Raw genomic sequence first — 16,303 nt, 5'->3', positions numbered from 1 at the left:
TGAAAGCTCCAGCCTGGGTGGAGAGGGTGGTGCCGGTGCCTGAGAAGCAGGCTTCTCCTCGGGATATTTACTTGGAAATTTTATTCAAATGGAGCTGGCGCCTGAGCTCTCCTTGGGGACTCCAGGGGGGTGGGGAGGGCTGGGACTAGCTTCCCCCTTCCTCTTCTGGGCGCCTGGCCACCCTGAGTCCCAGCTGTTCTCAGCCTTCCTACAAGCTGGCTACAGTGAGCCAGGCCCCTGCACCCACCCCTCCTGCCTCAGGCCCCTTCCGAAGGGTCCCAGGACTCACTGGCCTTGGGGAGTGAGTGTCGGGCTGCAGGCCTCTGCTCCCTTGGCCATTCTTCCCCAGCCTCCTCCTCCCTTCCGTTTCCGAGGGAGGCTGCTGTGGCCCAGCATGGGGCAGAGGGGCCGGCCGGGCTCACCCGCCCCTTCCCCTCTGCGGCCCGCCCTGGCCTGGGCCAACTGAAACCGCGAGAGGAGGAAGCGCCGAACCAGGAACTGGCCGGGTCCGTGTGGGCCTAAGTCATCCACAGCTGCCCAGGAGCAGGAGCAGCTGCCTGCGAGGGTAACTCCAGCCCAGGGCCCCAGGAGGCATTGCAAGGTGGGGTTCCAGGGGCTGAAAGCCGGGAAGGGTTCGGGCTACAGAGGGCAGGACAGCACCGGTAGCAGGTCTGTGGCTGTGGCCAGGGAGCCTCCAGCCTGGGCAGGCCCAGCCTAGCACAGGGCCCTGTAGTAGTGCTGGGTGCAAGGAGCCCAGGAGGGAGGCTCCAGGCTGGTTCCTGTTCTAGGACTGCAAAGGGAACCTCTGGCATAGGCCTTGGCCTAGGGTCCAGGAAGCAGCAAGGGCCAGCCCCAGGCCAGGCTGTTTCTGCTGGGCAGGACCCCAGTCATCTCTTGCAGTCTCCAGTAACCCCCTGCAGTCCCCAACCCACTTTGTTGTACCCCTCCATCTGCAGCTGCTGCCTTACCCAGTGATAGCCTCTTCTCTGTCTCCAGGACGCCACCATGGGCTTCTCTTCGGAGCTGTGCAGCCCCCAAGGCCACGGGGCAGTGCAGCAGATGCAGGAAGCTGAGCTTCGCCTGCTGGAGGGCATGAGGAAGTGGATGGCCCAGCGGGTCAAGAGCGACCGGGAATATGCAGGGCTGCTCCATCACATGTCCCTGCAGGATGCTGGGGGCCAGAGCCGGAGTGGTGGCCTGGACAGTTCCGTCAACCAGGTGAGCTCAGCCAGGTGAGCTCCCACAAGAGCTGGCTCCTCCTGCCTTCTCCCTTCCTGAGCCCCCTGGAGATCTAGCCCGCTCAGGAGCCACCCCCCCCTTCTCCCTGCCTCCCTACTCCACAGTCCTGGGCTGAGATCACCAGCCAGACCGAAGGGCTGAGCCGAGTGTTGCGGCAGCACGCAGAGGACCTGAACTCAGGGCCACTGAGCAAGCTGAGCCTGCTGATCCGGGAGCGGCAGCAGCTGCGCAAGACCTACAGTGAGCAGTGGCAGCAGCTGCAGCAGGAGCTTACCAAGGTGGGTATCATCTAGGGGGCTTCAGTGGTCTCTGTCACCAGCGCAGCCTTGGAGGGGTGGCTTTGCGCAAGAACCCTGGTGTTCACTGGGGAAGTGCAAGTTCCTGGTGGGTCAGGCCTCAGGACAGCCGGCCCAGCCCCGCAGCCACTTCCTCCCTCTTCACCCACCACCCTCGGGGTGGTCTGCAGCCCGCCTTGTCCCAGCATTGGCCCTGGCGGGTGCTGGGAACACAAAAATGAATGAGACCCAGCTGCCCAGGAGAAGACTCGGGTTCTGCAGACAGCAGCATGACCCCCGAGGGCAAAGTCGGGGTCTGAATTCCCCAGGTCCTCAGTTTTAGGCAGTGTGATTTGGAGCGGTTACTCCTCTGGGTGTTCCAGTCCCTTGGCCGCCAGGGACCACCTCCCTTCTACCAAGCCCACAGGCCTCGCCATGCACCCACAGCGGCCCCTGGTGGCCAGCCGGGACACCACACCTCCTCCCAAAGATACCTACTTCAGGGCTTTGCCTATTTCTGTAGTTTGAGGGGAACACAGCCATTCCTGATAGTTTTCATCTCCACTGTGGCTACTGTAGAGCTACAGAGACAGAAGTGAGTAATTGGAACAGAGACCCTGAGGCCCAGACGCCTAAAATATTTACTATTTGTCCTTTTAAGGAGATTGGAGTCAGGTCTGGTGGTCCACATCTGTGATCCCAGCACTCTGGGTGGCTGAGGCAGGAGGATCACAAATTTGAATCCCATTTAGGCAACTTAGCAAGACTCAAAATGAAAAATAAAAAGGGCAGGGGATGTAGCTCACTGAGAAAGCCCTGGGTTCAATCTCTAATACCCAGAAAGAAAAAGATTGGTCTAGTCTATGCCTTTAGCTCAGTTACAGATGGGGAAACTGAGGTTCTGAGAAGTGGGATAGAGCTTGTCAATGTATCCCTGCACCTAAACAGGAAAACAAGAATGAGAATGCTGGTCTCGGGCTGCCGTCTCTTGTTCCTGTTGCCAAGAACATGATTTGGGTGCCTCTGGAGCAGGGCTGAGTGCAAAAGGAAAATGTGGGCCCCTTTGTTAAGAAAGTAATTTCACCATGGCGACAAGAGAGCATGCAAAACAAGCACAGGATCCTTCGTTGGAGCCCTGAGTAGCCACTAAGGCCACACACCTGAAGCAGCCCCACCTGACCTAACCAGCTCTCTGCCGCCCCCAGTGGCCTGTCTGTAACTCTGTCAGAGCCTTTTCTCTGAGCTCCATCCCCAATCACTTTTTTTTTTTTTTTTGGTACCAGGGATGGAACTCAGGACCTTGTGTTTACAAGGCAGGCAGCGGCACCACTGAGCTACATCCCTGGCCCCCCAAGTACTTTTTTTTTTTTTTTGGTACCGGGGATCGAACTCAGGTCCTTGCACTTGCGCAGCAGGCAGCAAAACCACTGAGCTAAATCCCCAGCCCAAAAGAGGGTTCATTGTTTGTTTGTTTTGATTTTTGGTACCGGGGATCGAACTCCGGTCCTTGCGCTTGCGCAGCAGGCAGCAAAACCACTGAGCTAAATCGCCGGCCCCAATCACTTTTTTATTTCTTATTTTGAGACAGGGCATTGCTACTATGTCACTAAGTTGCCCAGAGTGGGGTTGAACTTGTGATCCTCCTGCCTCAGCCTCCCAGAGTGGTAGCATTACAGGCATGTGCCGCCGCATCCAGCTTGACCCTAACCTTCACATGGAGGAGGAATCTCTCATGCTTGGGGACCTACCTCCCCACACTGGCCACCCCTGTCCCCTCAGACCCACAGCCAGGACATCGAGAAGCTGAAGAGCCAATACCGAGCCCTGGCCCGGGACAGCGCCCAAGCCAGGCGCAAGTACCAGGAGGCCAGCAAAGGTCTGTGGCTTCCCTCACCAGCAGGGAGGGGACCTCAAACACTGCTGAGCTGTCCACAGTGCTGACATCCACACCTCGCCCTCCCCTCCCCACCAGCAGACAAGGACCGGGACAAAGCCAAGGACAAGTACGTGCGCAGCCTGTGGAAGCTGTTTGCCCACCACAACCGCTATGTGCTGGGTGTGCGGGCCGCACAGCTGCACCACCAGCACCACCACCAGCTTATGCTGCCCAGCATGCTGCAGTCCCTGCAGGACCTGCACGAGGAGATGGCGCACGTGCTGTGAGCACCCCCCACCCTGTCCCAGAACTTTCAGTTGGGGCAGAGTGGTGGCCACGTGGTCACAGGGAAATGGGTCCCAGGCTGAGGACCTGAACCCTACTTACACTCAAATTAGTGTGCCAGGGTCCCTTATCCCAGGGTGTTTGGGGGGGAGTTGTTTATAGTACTGGGGATTAAACCCAAGAATGCATTGAGCTATACCCCTTGCCCTTTTAAAATTTTATTTTGAGACAAGATCTCAATAAATTACCCAGGCTGGGCTCAAATTTACAATCCTCCTGACCCTGCCTCCTGAGTAGTTGAGATTACAGGTGTGGGTTACTACCCCCAGTGTCAGAGGGTTCTATACCATTCATTCAGCATCGTGCTAGGCTCTAGGACATAGCAGAGAAGAATGCAGGCAAAAACATCTGTTTTCAGTGATTTTCTACGCTAGTGGAAGGAGAAAAGAAAAAAAGTGAACTAGGAAGCATTAACTGGGCACGGTGATACATGCCTGTCATACCAGCTTCTCCAGAGGCCGAGGCAGGAGGTTGAAAGTTTAAGTCCAGCCTGGGTAATTTAGCAAAACCCTGTCTCAAAGTAAGAAAAGACTGCAAATGGGCTCAGTAGTAGAGCACTTGCTGAGCATGTGCGAGGCTCTGGGCTCCATCCCCAGCACTGCATGCATGTGTGCGTGCACACACACACACACACACTCGAAGCAGGTCCAAAAAAAGTGCGATGGAGAAAAGTCTAGTGTAGGGGATTGGGAGGGCTGAGGGACTGGGCAGGAGTTAAGTTTTAAATAATACTTCTTTGAAAAGGTGACTTTCAGAAAAAGACGAGGGAGGTGTGGGAGTGGACCACGGTGCTGTGTGGAGAAAGACACTCCAGACTGGGACAGCAAGGAGACAGGTGTATAGGGAGAACATCCGGGAGGCACCAGGAGCCAGGAGGCTCAGCAGGGTGCAGAGCGAGGGCAGGGAGAGTCAGGCCCGGGCTGGAGGAGTTGAGTTGGGGGCTGCTGGGTGACAGGGGGTCCAACAGACCTCCATGAGGACTGGCTCTGGGTACACAAAAGTGACATGATCTGACCTCTGTTTTAGTAAGGCCACTCTGCAGGAGGTAGTGGTACATGCTTATAATCCCACACTGAGATAGGCCAAGGCAGGAGGATCGCAAGTTCAAGCCCAGCCTGGGCAACTTAGTGACTTAGAGAGATTGTGTCTCAAAATAGGAAATAAAGGTCTGGGGACTTAGCTCAATGGTGCCACCGCCTGCCTCGCAAGTGCAAGGTCCCAAGTTCGATCCCCGGTACCCCCCCCCCCCAAATGTGCTCTCAAAATAGGAAATAAAAAAAGGGCTAGGGCAGTGCAAAGGCCCTGGGTTCGATCTCTAGTACCTTGAAAAATAAATAAAATAAAAGCCACTCTGGCTATGGTGTTGAGAATTGACTTCAGGGGTCAAGGGTAGAAGCAGAGGCCAGACAGGAAGGAGGCTCTTGTGGGGGTCCAGGGCACAGGCCGTGGCCACTTGGGTCAGGGTGCGGCAAAGAGGTGAAAGGCAGTCAGGCCCAGGGTGTGTTTTGAAGGCAGTGCCCAGGGATTTGCTTGTGGAGTCAAAGTGGACCGAGACATAGAAGCAAGGCTGACTCACTCCCAGGATTCTTCCTGGAGTATCTGGAAGATGGAGTTGCCATTAGCTTATGTTGAAACAGCTGTGGAAGGGGCACATTTCAGCGGCCAGGGCAGTAGTGTGTCCTTTGGCTAGGAGAGTCAGGTGTCTAAGCGATCTGTGTTCCACAGGCATTTTGAGTAGGTGGATGTGTATGAGAGGCCAGAACACAGGGGAGCTTGGGACTGCTGCCCCTGGGGGTACAGACAGGGTACAGCAATACAGTTATGGGAGCCCCAGAGCCCCAGCTCAGGCTGACCACCAGGCTAGGAAGGACTACAGCTCACGTACACTGAGCATTTCTGGGGTGTCAGACACTGCGCACAGGATCCCCCTGGACCCTTATAGGACCACCAGCATGCCTAAGGGACAAATCAGGAAGTAGGGAGAAGTCAAATACTCTACCCAAGATCATGTGGTTGTCATCTGCGGTGACGTAGGGTCAAACCCAGTGTCCCAGGCTAAGCTGCTCACCTCCCCCAGCCCAAGGCCCCCTGACTGGGGGTCCTGTCTCTGGGGACAGGAAGGAGATCCTGCAGGAGTACCTGGAGATTAGCAGCCTGGTGCAGGACGAGGTGGTGGCCATTCACCAGGAGATGGCTGCAGCTGTGGCCCGTATCCAGCCCGAGGCGGAGTACCAGGGTTTCCTGCAACAGTACGGGTAAGTGCATTCATCCTCACACCCGCTGAGCCGGGGCTGCTGGTCTCTTCATTGAGGGGGTCCCTGTCCACCTGCAGCTCTGCCCCTGACGTCCCACCCTGTGTCACCTTCGATGAGTCACTGCTTGAGGAGGGTGAGCAGCTGGAGCCCGGGGAGCTGCAGCTGAACGAGCTTACCGTCGAGAGCGTGCAGCACACGTGGGTGGCAGCCTGGCAAGGGCCCCGGGGGTTCCCTGCAGACCACGGGTGTCATGTGGGCAGGTGGGGGTGTGCTCTACTGTGTTGAGCCTTGACAGGCACTCAGCCTGCTTGATTCTGCAGAACACCTTTGGGGGCTACAGGACTAACAAAGCTCTGCCTTGGCTCCAGGCTGACCTCGGTGACAGATGACCTCGCGGTGGCCACCGAGACTGTGCTGAGCCGGAAGGAGGCAGTCAGCCAGCTGCAAAGAGAGCTCTGGAGTGAGGAGCAGAAAACCCACCCCCGAGAGCGGTGAGTGGGTCCCCCACACACCTCCCTGGCCCCTCATCCTGCTGGCCTGCCCTATGGCTGCAGACAGAGGCTGGTCTCTCACTGCCTGCCGCCCGCTGGCCTGCAGGGTACAGCTGCTGGGCAAGAGGCAGGCGCTGCAGGAGGCGCTGCAGGGGCTGCAGGTTGCGCTGTGCAGCCAGGCCAAGCTGCAGGCCCAGCAGGAGCTGCTGCAAACCAAGCTGGAGCAGCTGGGCCCCGGTGAGCCCCCAGCCGTGCTGCTCCTGCAGGATGACCGCCACTCCACCTCATCCTCGGTGAGCGCCCACCGCCCCTGCCCGGCAGCCCTGTCCACCCCAGCCATGAGTGCAGGGGCCGAGCTCCTCATTTTCACCCTCCCCCTCCCCAAGCCTGGCCACCCGCTGACGTGTGTCCCTGGCCTCAGGAGCAGGAGCGAGAGGGGGGAAGGACGCCCACGCTGGAGATCATCAAGAGCCACTTCTCAGGAATCTTCCGCCCCAAATTCTCTGTGAGTGGTGCCTAGCCTGGGGCCTGGACCTAAGGGGTGGGTCCGGTATAGGATCTCAGATGTGTCCCTTGGTGTTTTGGATTGAGTCACTGGGAATGTCCCAGGGAGGAGACTTCCCAGGCTGCTTGGACTGGGGCATCCCACTCCCTGGGAGTCCGGGCTGCATATGCTCCCAGGCTTGCCACCCCTGGGTCCCTCTGTCCTCCTCATCTCTGGGTGCTGCAGGGACCAGCAGCCTTGTCCCACTCCTCTTCCTGCTCCAGGGAGCTTGTGACCTGGAGGAGGAGGTACACAGACAGCTTTGTGTGCTACTCGGGGGACTGTGAGGACTTACTGGGGTGGACAGAGAGAGACCCAAGGCCCAGTTGGCTCCCTGAGTGACTCTAAACAGTCCCCTCACCCCATGTCCAGCTCCCCCCACCGCTGCAACTGGTTCCTGAGGTGCAGAAGCCCCTGCACGAGCAGCTGTGGTACCACGGGGCCATCCCACGGGCGGAGGTGGCAGAGCTGCTCACGAACTCCGGGGACTTCCTGGTGCGGGAGAGCCAGGGCAAGCAGGAGTACGTGCTGTCGGTGCTGTGGGATGGCCTGCCACGCCACTTCATCATCCAGTCCTCCGACGTGAGTGGGCCCGGGCCTGCCCTTCCCCTACCCCAGGGTGTGACCTCAAGACTGATGACCTTGAGAGGGCAGGGAGTGGCTGGCACATCTTAGATGCCCCCCTACCCCAGCTGGATGAAGCCAGAGGCCACCTGGATCCCTGCAACAAGAGAAAGACTGAGCCTGTGTCCTCCCCTAGGAAAGGGTGGGCTGATTGATTGTCACGTGTCACATGCTTGTGCCTGTTCTGTGGCTCTCTCTGCCTTGTCCCTGCTCCCTGCCCTCTCTCTGTCCTCCCCTCAGCAAGGAGGGTGCTGACCCCAGGCCCCCTCCCTGCAGAATCTGTACCGCCTGGAGGGTGATGGCTTTCCCAGCATCCCCTTGCTCATCGACCACCTGCTCTGCTCCCAGCAGCCCCTCACCAAGAAGAGTGGAGTTGTCCTGTATAGGGCAGTGCCCAAGGTGAGCCTGTGGCCTCAGGGATTGGGGACTGTGGGTCGGGCCCCCCCTGACTGGAGCAGTAAAGGCTCATGTTATCTGAAATCCACATGCCGAGTGTGACTGCACTTCTGGGTGGTGGGGTACCTGCCTGGTCCCCAGTGTCACTGGAGTGTGATCCTGATCTGGCCCAACCCCGTCAGACACAGCCTCACACGGAGGCTCCAAGAAAAGAGTGGCATGGCACCTCTCGGTGGGAAGAGGTCTGGCCCTGCTCTGCACTTGCTGTGATGCCCTGACTCTTATTCCCCAGGACAAGTGGGTGCTCAACCACGAGGACCTGGTGTTGGGTGAACAGATTGGGCGGGTGAGTGCAAATCTTTCCTCTCCCTGCCACTTTCTCCAGGCCATACCTGAGGTCCCGCCTGCAGAGACCCATCTGGGCTCCAGCGGTTCCCTCCTAGACCCTTGTCCCTGCCCAGCCACTGCCACAAGCTGACCCCTGGGAATGGAATACCTGCCCCAAACTCCTCACCAGCACCACAGCTCCTGCCCTACTGTGAGCTGTAAACCGCCTGCCTAGGAAGGAAGTTGCTTTCCTAAGTCTCAGAATGCTTTTCAAATGTGAAGGAAAGCAGGTTTGGGCTCTTCCTTGACACTTCTCTCTGGGGATGTAGCCTGTCACAGGTGACTTTTCTGCCCACCAGGGCAAAGTCCTAGAGAGCCAGGGGAGTAAGTCTGAGCTCAGGGGCTGAACACAGACAGCTGGGCACCCGCGACTGTCCCCTAAGCACAGAAAGGACTAAGGCACCGGGAGCTCTGGTAGGAGCCCAAGACCATTTCAGGGCAACTTTGGTGAAGTGTTCAGCGGGCGCCTTCGAGCGGACAACACACTGGTGGCAGTGAAGTCTTGTCGGGAGACACTGCCTCCTGACCTCAAGGCCAAGTTTCTACAAGAAGCCAGGTGGGTGACAAATGAATAACGACCAGAGGTTCCATTCAGAAGTGTTCTGTTGCATGTGGCCCAGCATGAAGTGCTTGCTTTCGGTGGTACTGTTGAACCCTCCCAGCCCCCTCACTCCTGGTAGTAAGTCCTCTGTCCCCATAGAGCCAAGGCTGTCAGGGCTTCACCACACATCCGGGCTGATGACCTCTGAGGCTAGGCTGTTGTCCCCTGACTCTCTGAGGCCTTTCTCGTGTCCTTCTTGGGGCTCCTGGAGGGAGGCAGGGGCAGGAGTGTGGGGAGCTGAGCAGCGGCACCCCCCCAGGATCCTGAAGCAGTACAGCCACCCCAACATTGTGCGGCTCATCGGTGTCTGCACCCAGAAGCAGCCCATCTACATTGTCATGGAGCTGGTGCAAGGTGAGAAGAATTCCCATCCCAGGGTGGGAACTCAGCCAGCCAGGTGCCCCCGAGCCCAGAAGGCTCAAGGCTGCTGCACTTCAGGGGGCGACTTTCTGACCTTCCTGCGGACCGAGGGAGCCCGCCTGCGTGTGAAGACACTGCTGCAGATGGTGGGGGATGCAGCTGCCGGCATGGAGTACTTGGAGAGCAAGTGTTGCATCCACCGGTGAGCAAGCCTTGGCCCTGGCATCGGGCATCATCTCCACTCCCCACACACCAGGGTGCCCAGGCAAGCGGCACCTTCATTCCTGGCTTTATCTGGAGTGCGCTGCCCAGCCCAGGCAGGTGACATTAGCCAAAGGAGATCCATGCTCTGCTCCACCCAGGGACCTGGCTGCTCGAAACTGTCTTGTGACAGAGAAGAATGTCCTGAAGATCAGTGACTTTGGGATGTCCCGGGAGGAGGCAGATGGGATCTACGCAGCCTCAGGGGGCCTCAGACAAGTACCTGTGAAGTGGACTGCTCCTGAGGCCCTTAACTATGGTACCCAGTCCTCATCTAGCCTGTGCTGCACTCGGGAGGCTGGGCATGGTGATGGCGACAGCTCCTTCACCCTGTCTCACCACCTTCACAGGCCGCTACTCCTCTGAGAGTGACGTGTGGAGCTTTGGCATCTTGCTTTGGGAGACCTTCAGCCTGGGGTCCTCGCCCTACCCCAACCTCAGCAACCAGCAGACAAGGGAGTTTGTGGAGAAGGGTAAGGGACCTGCGCATGTCAGCAGCCCAGGCTACAGCCCACCCCCCCATGCTTCCTTCTCCTTTGGCTTCCTACCCTTCCTACTGGAGCCAGGTAAGAAATCCTCTAAGCCAGACATAGTGGTGCACTCTGAAGGGCTGAGGCAGCAGGATTGCAAGTTTGAGCCCAGTTTGCACAACTTTAGTGAGACCCTGTCTCAAAAAAATAAAAAAAGGACATGAGAAAAATTTAAAAACCTCAGTATGAAGGCCCTGGGTTCAATCCCCAGGACCACAAAAAACAACAAAAAGAGAATCATCCTATAGCTCCCCCTGAGTAGAGCACTTATCTACGCCAAATTCATCAGCTCATTTGCTCTTTCCTATGTAAGGTGGGATCAACATGTCCCTTTTGCAGATGGAAACACTGAGCCTTGCAGAGTCATCCAACCAGCAGATGGGGAGGTGGAGAATAGAACCAGGGCTTCTGTCCTGGGATCTGTGGTGTAAACAAGAGTGGCTCCTTAGGGACAGCACTTCATGAGCAGCTCCTGTTGCTCACAGCTGGCCCCAGGGGACCCCTCCTCATGCCCAGTGTTGTGCCTGTCCTCCCAGGGGGTCGCCTGCCCTGCCCGGAGCTGTGCCCTGATGCCGTGTTCCGGCTCATGGAGCAGTGCTGGGCCTACGAGCCTGGGCAGCGGCCCAGCTTCAGCACCATCTCCCAGGAGCTGCAGAGTATCCGGAAGCGGCATCGGTGAGGCTGGGGCTCCTGTGCCAGCCTGTGGCATCTGCAGGCTGAAATGTACCTCCTCTGCAGCTCTGGCTCACACCGAGGGACAGCACTCCACAGTCCTGGGCTCTAGCCACCAGCAGCCCTGCTGCCACAAGGTCTGTTCTGGTCCCTGTTCCTGCCGGGCTGTCCTTCTTTGGCCAGAAACAATAAAACCACTTGTGCCCATCTCATGGTCTTGGCATCACACTCCTCTGGAGGCCAGGTCTTAGGAGCAGGCAGGACCTGGGCAGTGGTGGGAGTGGGGAGGGAGGGCCAGGCCAAGCTGATTTGGTAGTAGTTGGAGGTGTGGGCCTGAGCAGAGGCTGAGCTCAAGATGATGTACAGGCTTTGGCCAGATGGTGGCACTGTTCCATGAGAAGATAGCCCAAGGAGGAGGAACCCTGTGGGGAGGATTTAGATGATTTAGGGGAGGATTTAGCATTTAGAGATGTACATTGGAGGGGCCTGAAAAATAAAAAGTGGGTAGATTGGTCTGGAAGCCCAAATGGAAGTGTGAAAGTCATTGGATCGTAAGTGTCAGAGAGTGGCTGACACCATGGATGCATACAAGTCACATAAAATTTGGGAGGAGAAAAAAAAATTGGGGGAGAAAAGGAGAGGAGAAGGAAGGGCTAAGGTTCACTCAAAGGGGACAGATGTGGCTCAAGAGGGGAAAACTACTTCTCCAAGGAGTTCATCTCTCAATATGCTTCCTGGGCACTGGAGTGGCAGGTGGGGTGCCCTTGCCCCCCACCCCTAAGTCCCTTGGAAACATTCCCAGCAGAAATAGCAAAGGTCAAGAAGATACAGTAGGGGCCGGGGATTTAGCTCAGTGGTTTTGCCGCATGCTGCGCAAGCACAAGGACCTAAGTTTGATCCCCACCCCACACCAAAAAAAAAAAAAAAAAAGAAGATACAGTAGTATGGGGCCGAACTGCAAAACAAGAACCACAACAGACTTAAAATGTAAGAACACAAGCAATAAGATCCACAAAGTATTAGGCACAGTGGTTCACGCCTGTAATCCCAATACTTGGGAGGCTGAAGCAGGATTACAAATTCAAGGCCAGTCTGGTTTACATAGTGGAACTCTATCTCAAAAAACTAAACGGGGTGGGGGAGGACCATGAAGTAGGCTTGGTGTATAGATTGGTGCTTGTGGGTCTAGGTGGTAGAGTACTTGTCCAGCATTCTTAAGGCCTTGGGTTTCATTCCCAACACCACACATTACAAACATTTTGAAAAGGAACCAGGAAGTAAAATGGCCATCCCTTGAGAAAATCAGGAAGTGGTTTTACTTTAAAGAGAGAAAAGATAGCCCTATAATTTGTTTTAAAAGAGGAAATTGGGAGCCGGGTGTGGTAGCACATGCCTGTAATCCCAGCACTGAGGAGGCTGAGGCAGGAGGATCCTATTGAGTTTTGAGACCAGCCTACAAAGTAAGACTGTCAAAACAACAACAACAACAAAAATCAGGGGGTGAAGTTATAGTTCAGTGGTAGAGCATGGGTTTAGCATGCCTGAGGTCCTTGGGTTCAGACCCAGTTACCAAATAAATAAAAAGAGGAAATAAAAGTTGGCATGTGAGTAAATGAAAATGCTAAGTGAAATAATATGTCTGCTGGAAATGGTAAAAACAGAACTGAAGAACTTCTGCTTCAGGGTAGTTTGTAATAAGTCTCTGCAGGCCACTCCCTGCCCCATTGCAAAAGTTGGAAAAAAACAGACATGAGGGAGTTCATTTTAGTTTTAAAAGAATGGAGAGCAGTGGAAACACAGAGTAGATGACTAAAATTCCAAGAAGAAAAAGTCCTCCCAAGGTGAGCTCCAAATGATAGAGGGGAAATAATGTGACCCCCAACCTGCTGGATGCCCGATACTCCAAGATCATGTTTCCAAAATCAAAGAACGAGTTCCAAGGAATGAAGGAAGTTAAGAGTAGGAAATATTTATTGAAAGGGAAAGTTCCTGAGAGAGACAAGAGGGGACCTGGAGCCCACTTTACAGAAGAAGCTTTATAGAACAAAATCATGCGGTGGGCACAAAATCACAAGATGGGTACAAAATCTCAAGGTGGGTACAGTGTGGGACAAAACTATGATCAACCAATAGGATTACAAGTTAGGTGAAAGAACAATGCTATACAATAAGACAGGCCCTTGCCTTGCCTCCACAGCTTTTTTTCCACAGAATGTCTTGTTCCAGAAATGTAACAGTTTGTGCTGCTGGGCAGCAGCATCTGCCCAATGTATTAAAATGTTTTGTAAAAAAAAAAGTTTTGCAACTGTTTTGAATGTTCACTTAGCTCCGCCCCTCTAGGAATGTTCTGTTAGCTCCTCCCCCCTGCTTCAGTGAGCATGCGCACCTACCCAGTAAACCACCCCCATATAAGGAGGCTCCTGTTTCTAGTCAAGCTCCCAGAGTATGAACTCTACTGAGTCTGCTGGCGTAATAAAGGTTTTATTCTCCACCTATTCGAGTGACCATTGGATTCTCGAGTCTCCAAATTGAGACAGTCAAAACCCAGAGCTGTAACACACAGCTGTGCCCCAGAGCTGTGCCATTTGGATTACCTATGCACCTTGGCCAAAATGCTCCTAAACTCCCTCAAGGGACACAGCCAGGCAGACACCTCCTTTGGGAGGCTCCCATCTTTTGTTGAGCCACCTTTTAAGGGCACTACATACACCATGGGTAATAATCACAGTAAACTCACAGTCCTGGACTGCATGGTTAAAAATTTCAAGAAGGGATTTAGTGAGGAATATGGAGCTAGACTGAAGCCCAAAATGTTGGGGATTCTCTGTGAAATAGATTGGCCCCAGTTTAATGTAGGGTGGCCCCCTGAAGGAATTCTGGATGTTCAGACTGTGCATGCAGTCTGGAGAGTTGTTACTGACAAACCAGGCCATCCTGATCAGGTCCCCTATGTTGATTCTTGGCTAGAGATTGATCAGACCCTACCCCCCGGGTCCAATTCTGCGTTGATAGAAAGGGACACTCAGGTTTTTGTAGCCCAAAGTAGTAGCCACCTCTCTAAGACCCCAGAAAGGCCAATTCATCAGGGCCCGCTAGAAGGAAATCCCCTGCCACTGCATTATGCTCTAGAGCTCCCATCTGCACCTATTCCACTGGCTCCAACTCTTCTGGAGAGCCCGCCACTTTCAAAATCCCTACCACCAGTCTCATCTGGCAGCCCATCTTCAGACCTGCCGCCCAGGGGCCGGGGATTTAGCTCAGTGGTTCCACCACCTGCCTCGAAAGCTCAGGGTCCTGAGTTCGATCCCTGGTACAAAAAAAAAAAACAAAAACAAAAACCCAGACCTGCCACCTGCTCAAGTGGCCAACCCTCTTCAAAATCCTCTGATAGGCCCATCTCCATCTCTGGCCAGCCCTCCTTATCTGCCTCTTCTAGCTCCAGCCTCTAGTCCCTCCAGCATTCCACATGGTGAAGCGATTGCTTGCCCTGAGACACCCCTTGCCAGGTATCTGCATTCGGCTCAAAGCCCAGCTATTGAGCTGCCTGTCTGTGAGACCTTCCCTCTCTCCTGCATCCTGGATGATGGCCTCGTCCAGCCTGGTCCTGCCACTCTCTACTACCAGTCCTTTACCACAACTGATTTTCTGAGCTGGAAACAATGCACTCTGCCTTATTCTGGAGGTTCTATCATCAACGATGCCTCTCACAGGGGGCACACGGGGGCCTATCAGACTGGCCCTCTGCATCCATCTCCCCCAGTTTTGCCTCCATTGCAGTCTCCCATTTTGACTCTATGGAACCACTTCCTCCAGAGCTCCCCCCCTGGATTCCCATTGAGGAGGGCCCCCTGGCAGGGACAGTTCATCCTTTCCCAAACCCCTACACTCCCCTGGATGCTTTGGAAAGAGCCACAGGGTCATTCATGTTCCAGGATTTGGGGGAAGGGGAAGGGGACTGCCCCTCTCAGGATACCCTTGGTTCCATGGGATGTTCTCACGACTCAAGGGCTCCCAGTTAGTGCTGGAAGGAGGCATCAGCTCCCATGGTGCCTTCCTGGTTCGTTAGAGTGAAATGTAGCAGGACGAATATGCCCTCACTTTCAATTTCCAGGGCAAGGCCAAGTACCTGCACTTGTCACTGAACAAGGAGGGTCAGTGCCAGGTCCAGAACCTGGAGTTCCAGTCCATTTTTGATATGCTCAAGTATTTCTGGGTAGATCCCATCCTTCTGGAGTCTGGAGGCTCCAGAGATGTTGTCCTTGTCAGCTATGTGCCCTCCCAACTGCAGCAGGGCTGGGAGCAGGCTGGGAGCCATGCAGGGGTGTGCTTGAGAGATCGATGCTACCCTAGTGTCTCCTTCACCCTCCTCAACACTGGGGAGAGGCATAGAATTTTCACCAAGGCCAGAAAATATCTACAGGTCAGGCCCCTGAGGAATCCATGGGCCCTGTAGAAGGGGAGAAGGCTGCGGCTCCCGACACCAAGCCAGCGTGGGACTCTCACACCCCTGCCAGAAAGCCCCTCTCACACAATTTTGAGAGGCTATCCCCAAGGGGGTCCTTGCTGGGGCCAAAAAGCCAACAAATATGTCAAAAATGGCCTCAGTGGGGCGGGGGATTTAGCTCAGCAGAACAGCACCTGCCTTGAAAGCGCAAGGTCCCAAGTTTGATCCCTGGTACAAAAAAAAAAAAAAATGTCGTCAGTGACTCAAAAACCAGATGAGGGGCCGGGGAGTTAGCTCAGTGGTTCTGAAGCCTGCCTCGCAAGCTCGAGGACCCGAGTTTCATCCCCAGTACCAAAAAACCCCCAAACAAACGAACAAAAAGACAAACAAAAACCAGATGAGTCATCTGGTGACTTTGATGAGTGACTCTGTGAGGTGTTTTGCCTTTTCACCCCCTTCATCCTGAGGTTCCTGAAATTCACCTGATGGTCAATGCTGCCTTCGTAGCCTGGTCCACTTGGGAGACCAGATCTTATCTCAAAAACCAGGACTACCATGCAAGGGGGGAAACTGACTACAGATCCCCTTGCATCCGGACCAATGTGCACATTGCAAAGAGATTGGACATTGGAAAAACAAGTGCCCCAATTAAAAGCAGGTCACACATGGGGCTGGGGATTTAGCTCAGTAGCACCGTGCCTGTCTCACAAGTGCAAGGTCCTGAGTTCAATCCCTGGTACAGAAAAAAGCCAGGTAGAAATGGATACTGACTGGTACAGGACCTCTGGGCAATCAACAATGCCACAGTACTCTGCATCCAGTAGTTTCAAACCCCTACACCCTGCTGAGTCTGCTCCCGCTATGAGCAACCTGGTTCACCTGCCTGGATCTTAAAGATCCCTTCTTCTGCCTTCTGCTAGCCCCCACCCCTCCCCAACCCAGCTGCTTTCGATACTGCTTTTGATACAGTTAACATGGAAAAGAGTTCCTTAGGGCTTCAAAA

General features: G+C 55.0%; 2 protein-coding genes across 7 annotated transcripts; both read left to right on the top strand.

Annotated features, from left to right (window-relative positions):
• The first annotated feature begins 156 nt into the window (after window positions 1-156).
• Window positions 157-11,063, top strand: Fes (FES proto-oncogene, tyrosine kinase). 6 transcript variants are annotated; one of them, XM_004852814.4, is made up of 19 exons: window positions 157-601; window positions 997-1,218; window positions 1,344-1,517; window positions 3,294-3,390; window positions 3,490-3,673; window positions 5,853-5,990; window positions 6,068-6,187; window positions 6,359-6,481; window positions 6,588-6,774; window positions 6,903-6,986; window positions 7,398-7,607; window positions 7,926-8,048; window positions 8,338-8,391; window positions 8,870-8,988; window positions 9,293-9,387; window positions 9,472-9,595; window positions 9,756-9,913; window positions 10,005-10,127; window positions 10,721-11,063. In XM_004852814.4, the coding sequence occupies exons 2-19, from the start codon at window positions 1,006-1,008 to the stop codon at window positions 10,861-10,863; spliced, it is 2,469 nt and encodes an 822-aa protein (XP_004852871.1). In that variant the 5' UTR covers window positions 157-601; window positions 997-1,005; the 3' UTR covers window positions 10,864-11,063. The 6 variants fall into 6 exon arrangements, with proteins under 6 accessions (XP_004852871.1, XP_087044553.1, XP_087044551.1 ...); XM_087188427.1 differs by having other exon boundaries at window positions 161-565; window positions 3,487-3,673; XM_087188426.1 differs by having other exon boundaries at window positions 468-601; window positions 3,487-3,673.
• A 2,171-nt stretch (window positions 11,064-13,234) lies between these two features.
• Window positions 13,235-15,309, top strand: LOC106009994 (SH2B adapter protein 1-like). Its single transcript, XM_087188192.1, is given in 3 exon segments — window positions 13,235-13,249; window positions 14,567-14,722; window positions 14,815-15,309. Coding segments are annotated over 3 exon segments (666 nt in total).
• The last annotated feature ends 994 nt before the right edge of the window (window positions 15,310-16,303 follow it).

Source organism: Heterocephalus glaber, unplaced genomic scaffold, assembly GCF_053883595.1.
Source record: "Heterocephalus glaber isolate CG9 unplaced genomic scaffold, H.glaber_assembly_v1.0 deba00001531, whole genome shotgun sequence".
Taxonomy (NCBI): domain Eukaryota; kingdom Metazoa; phylum Chordata; class Mammalia; order Rodentia; family Bathyergidae; genus Heterocephalus; species Heterocephalus glaber.
This window is presented reverse-complemented; position numbering and strand designations above follow the sequence as displayed.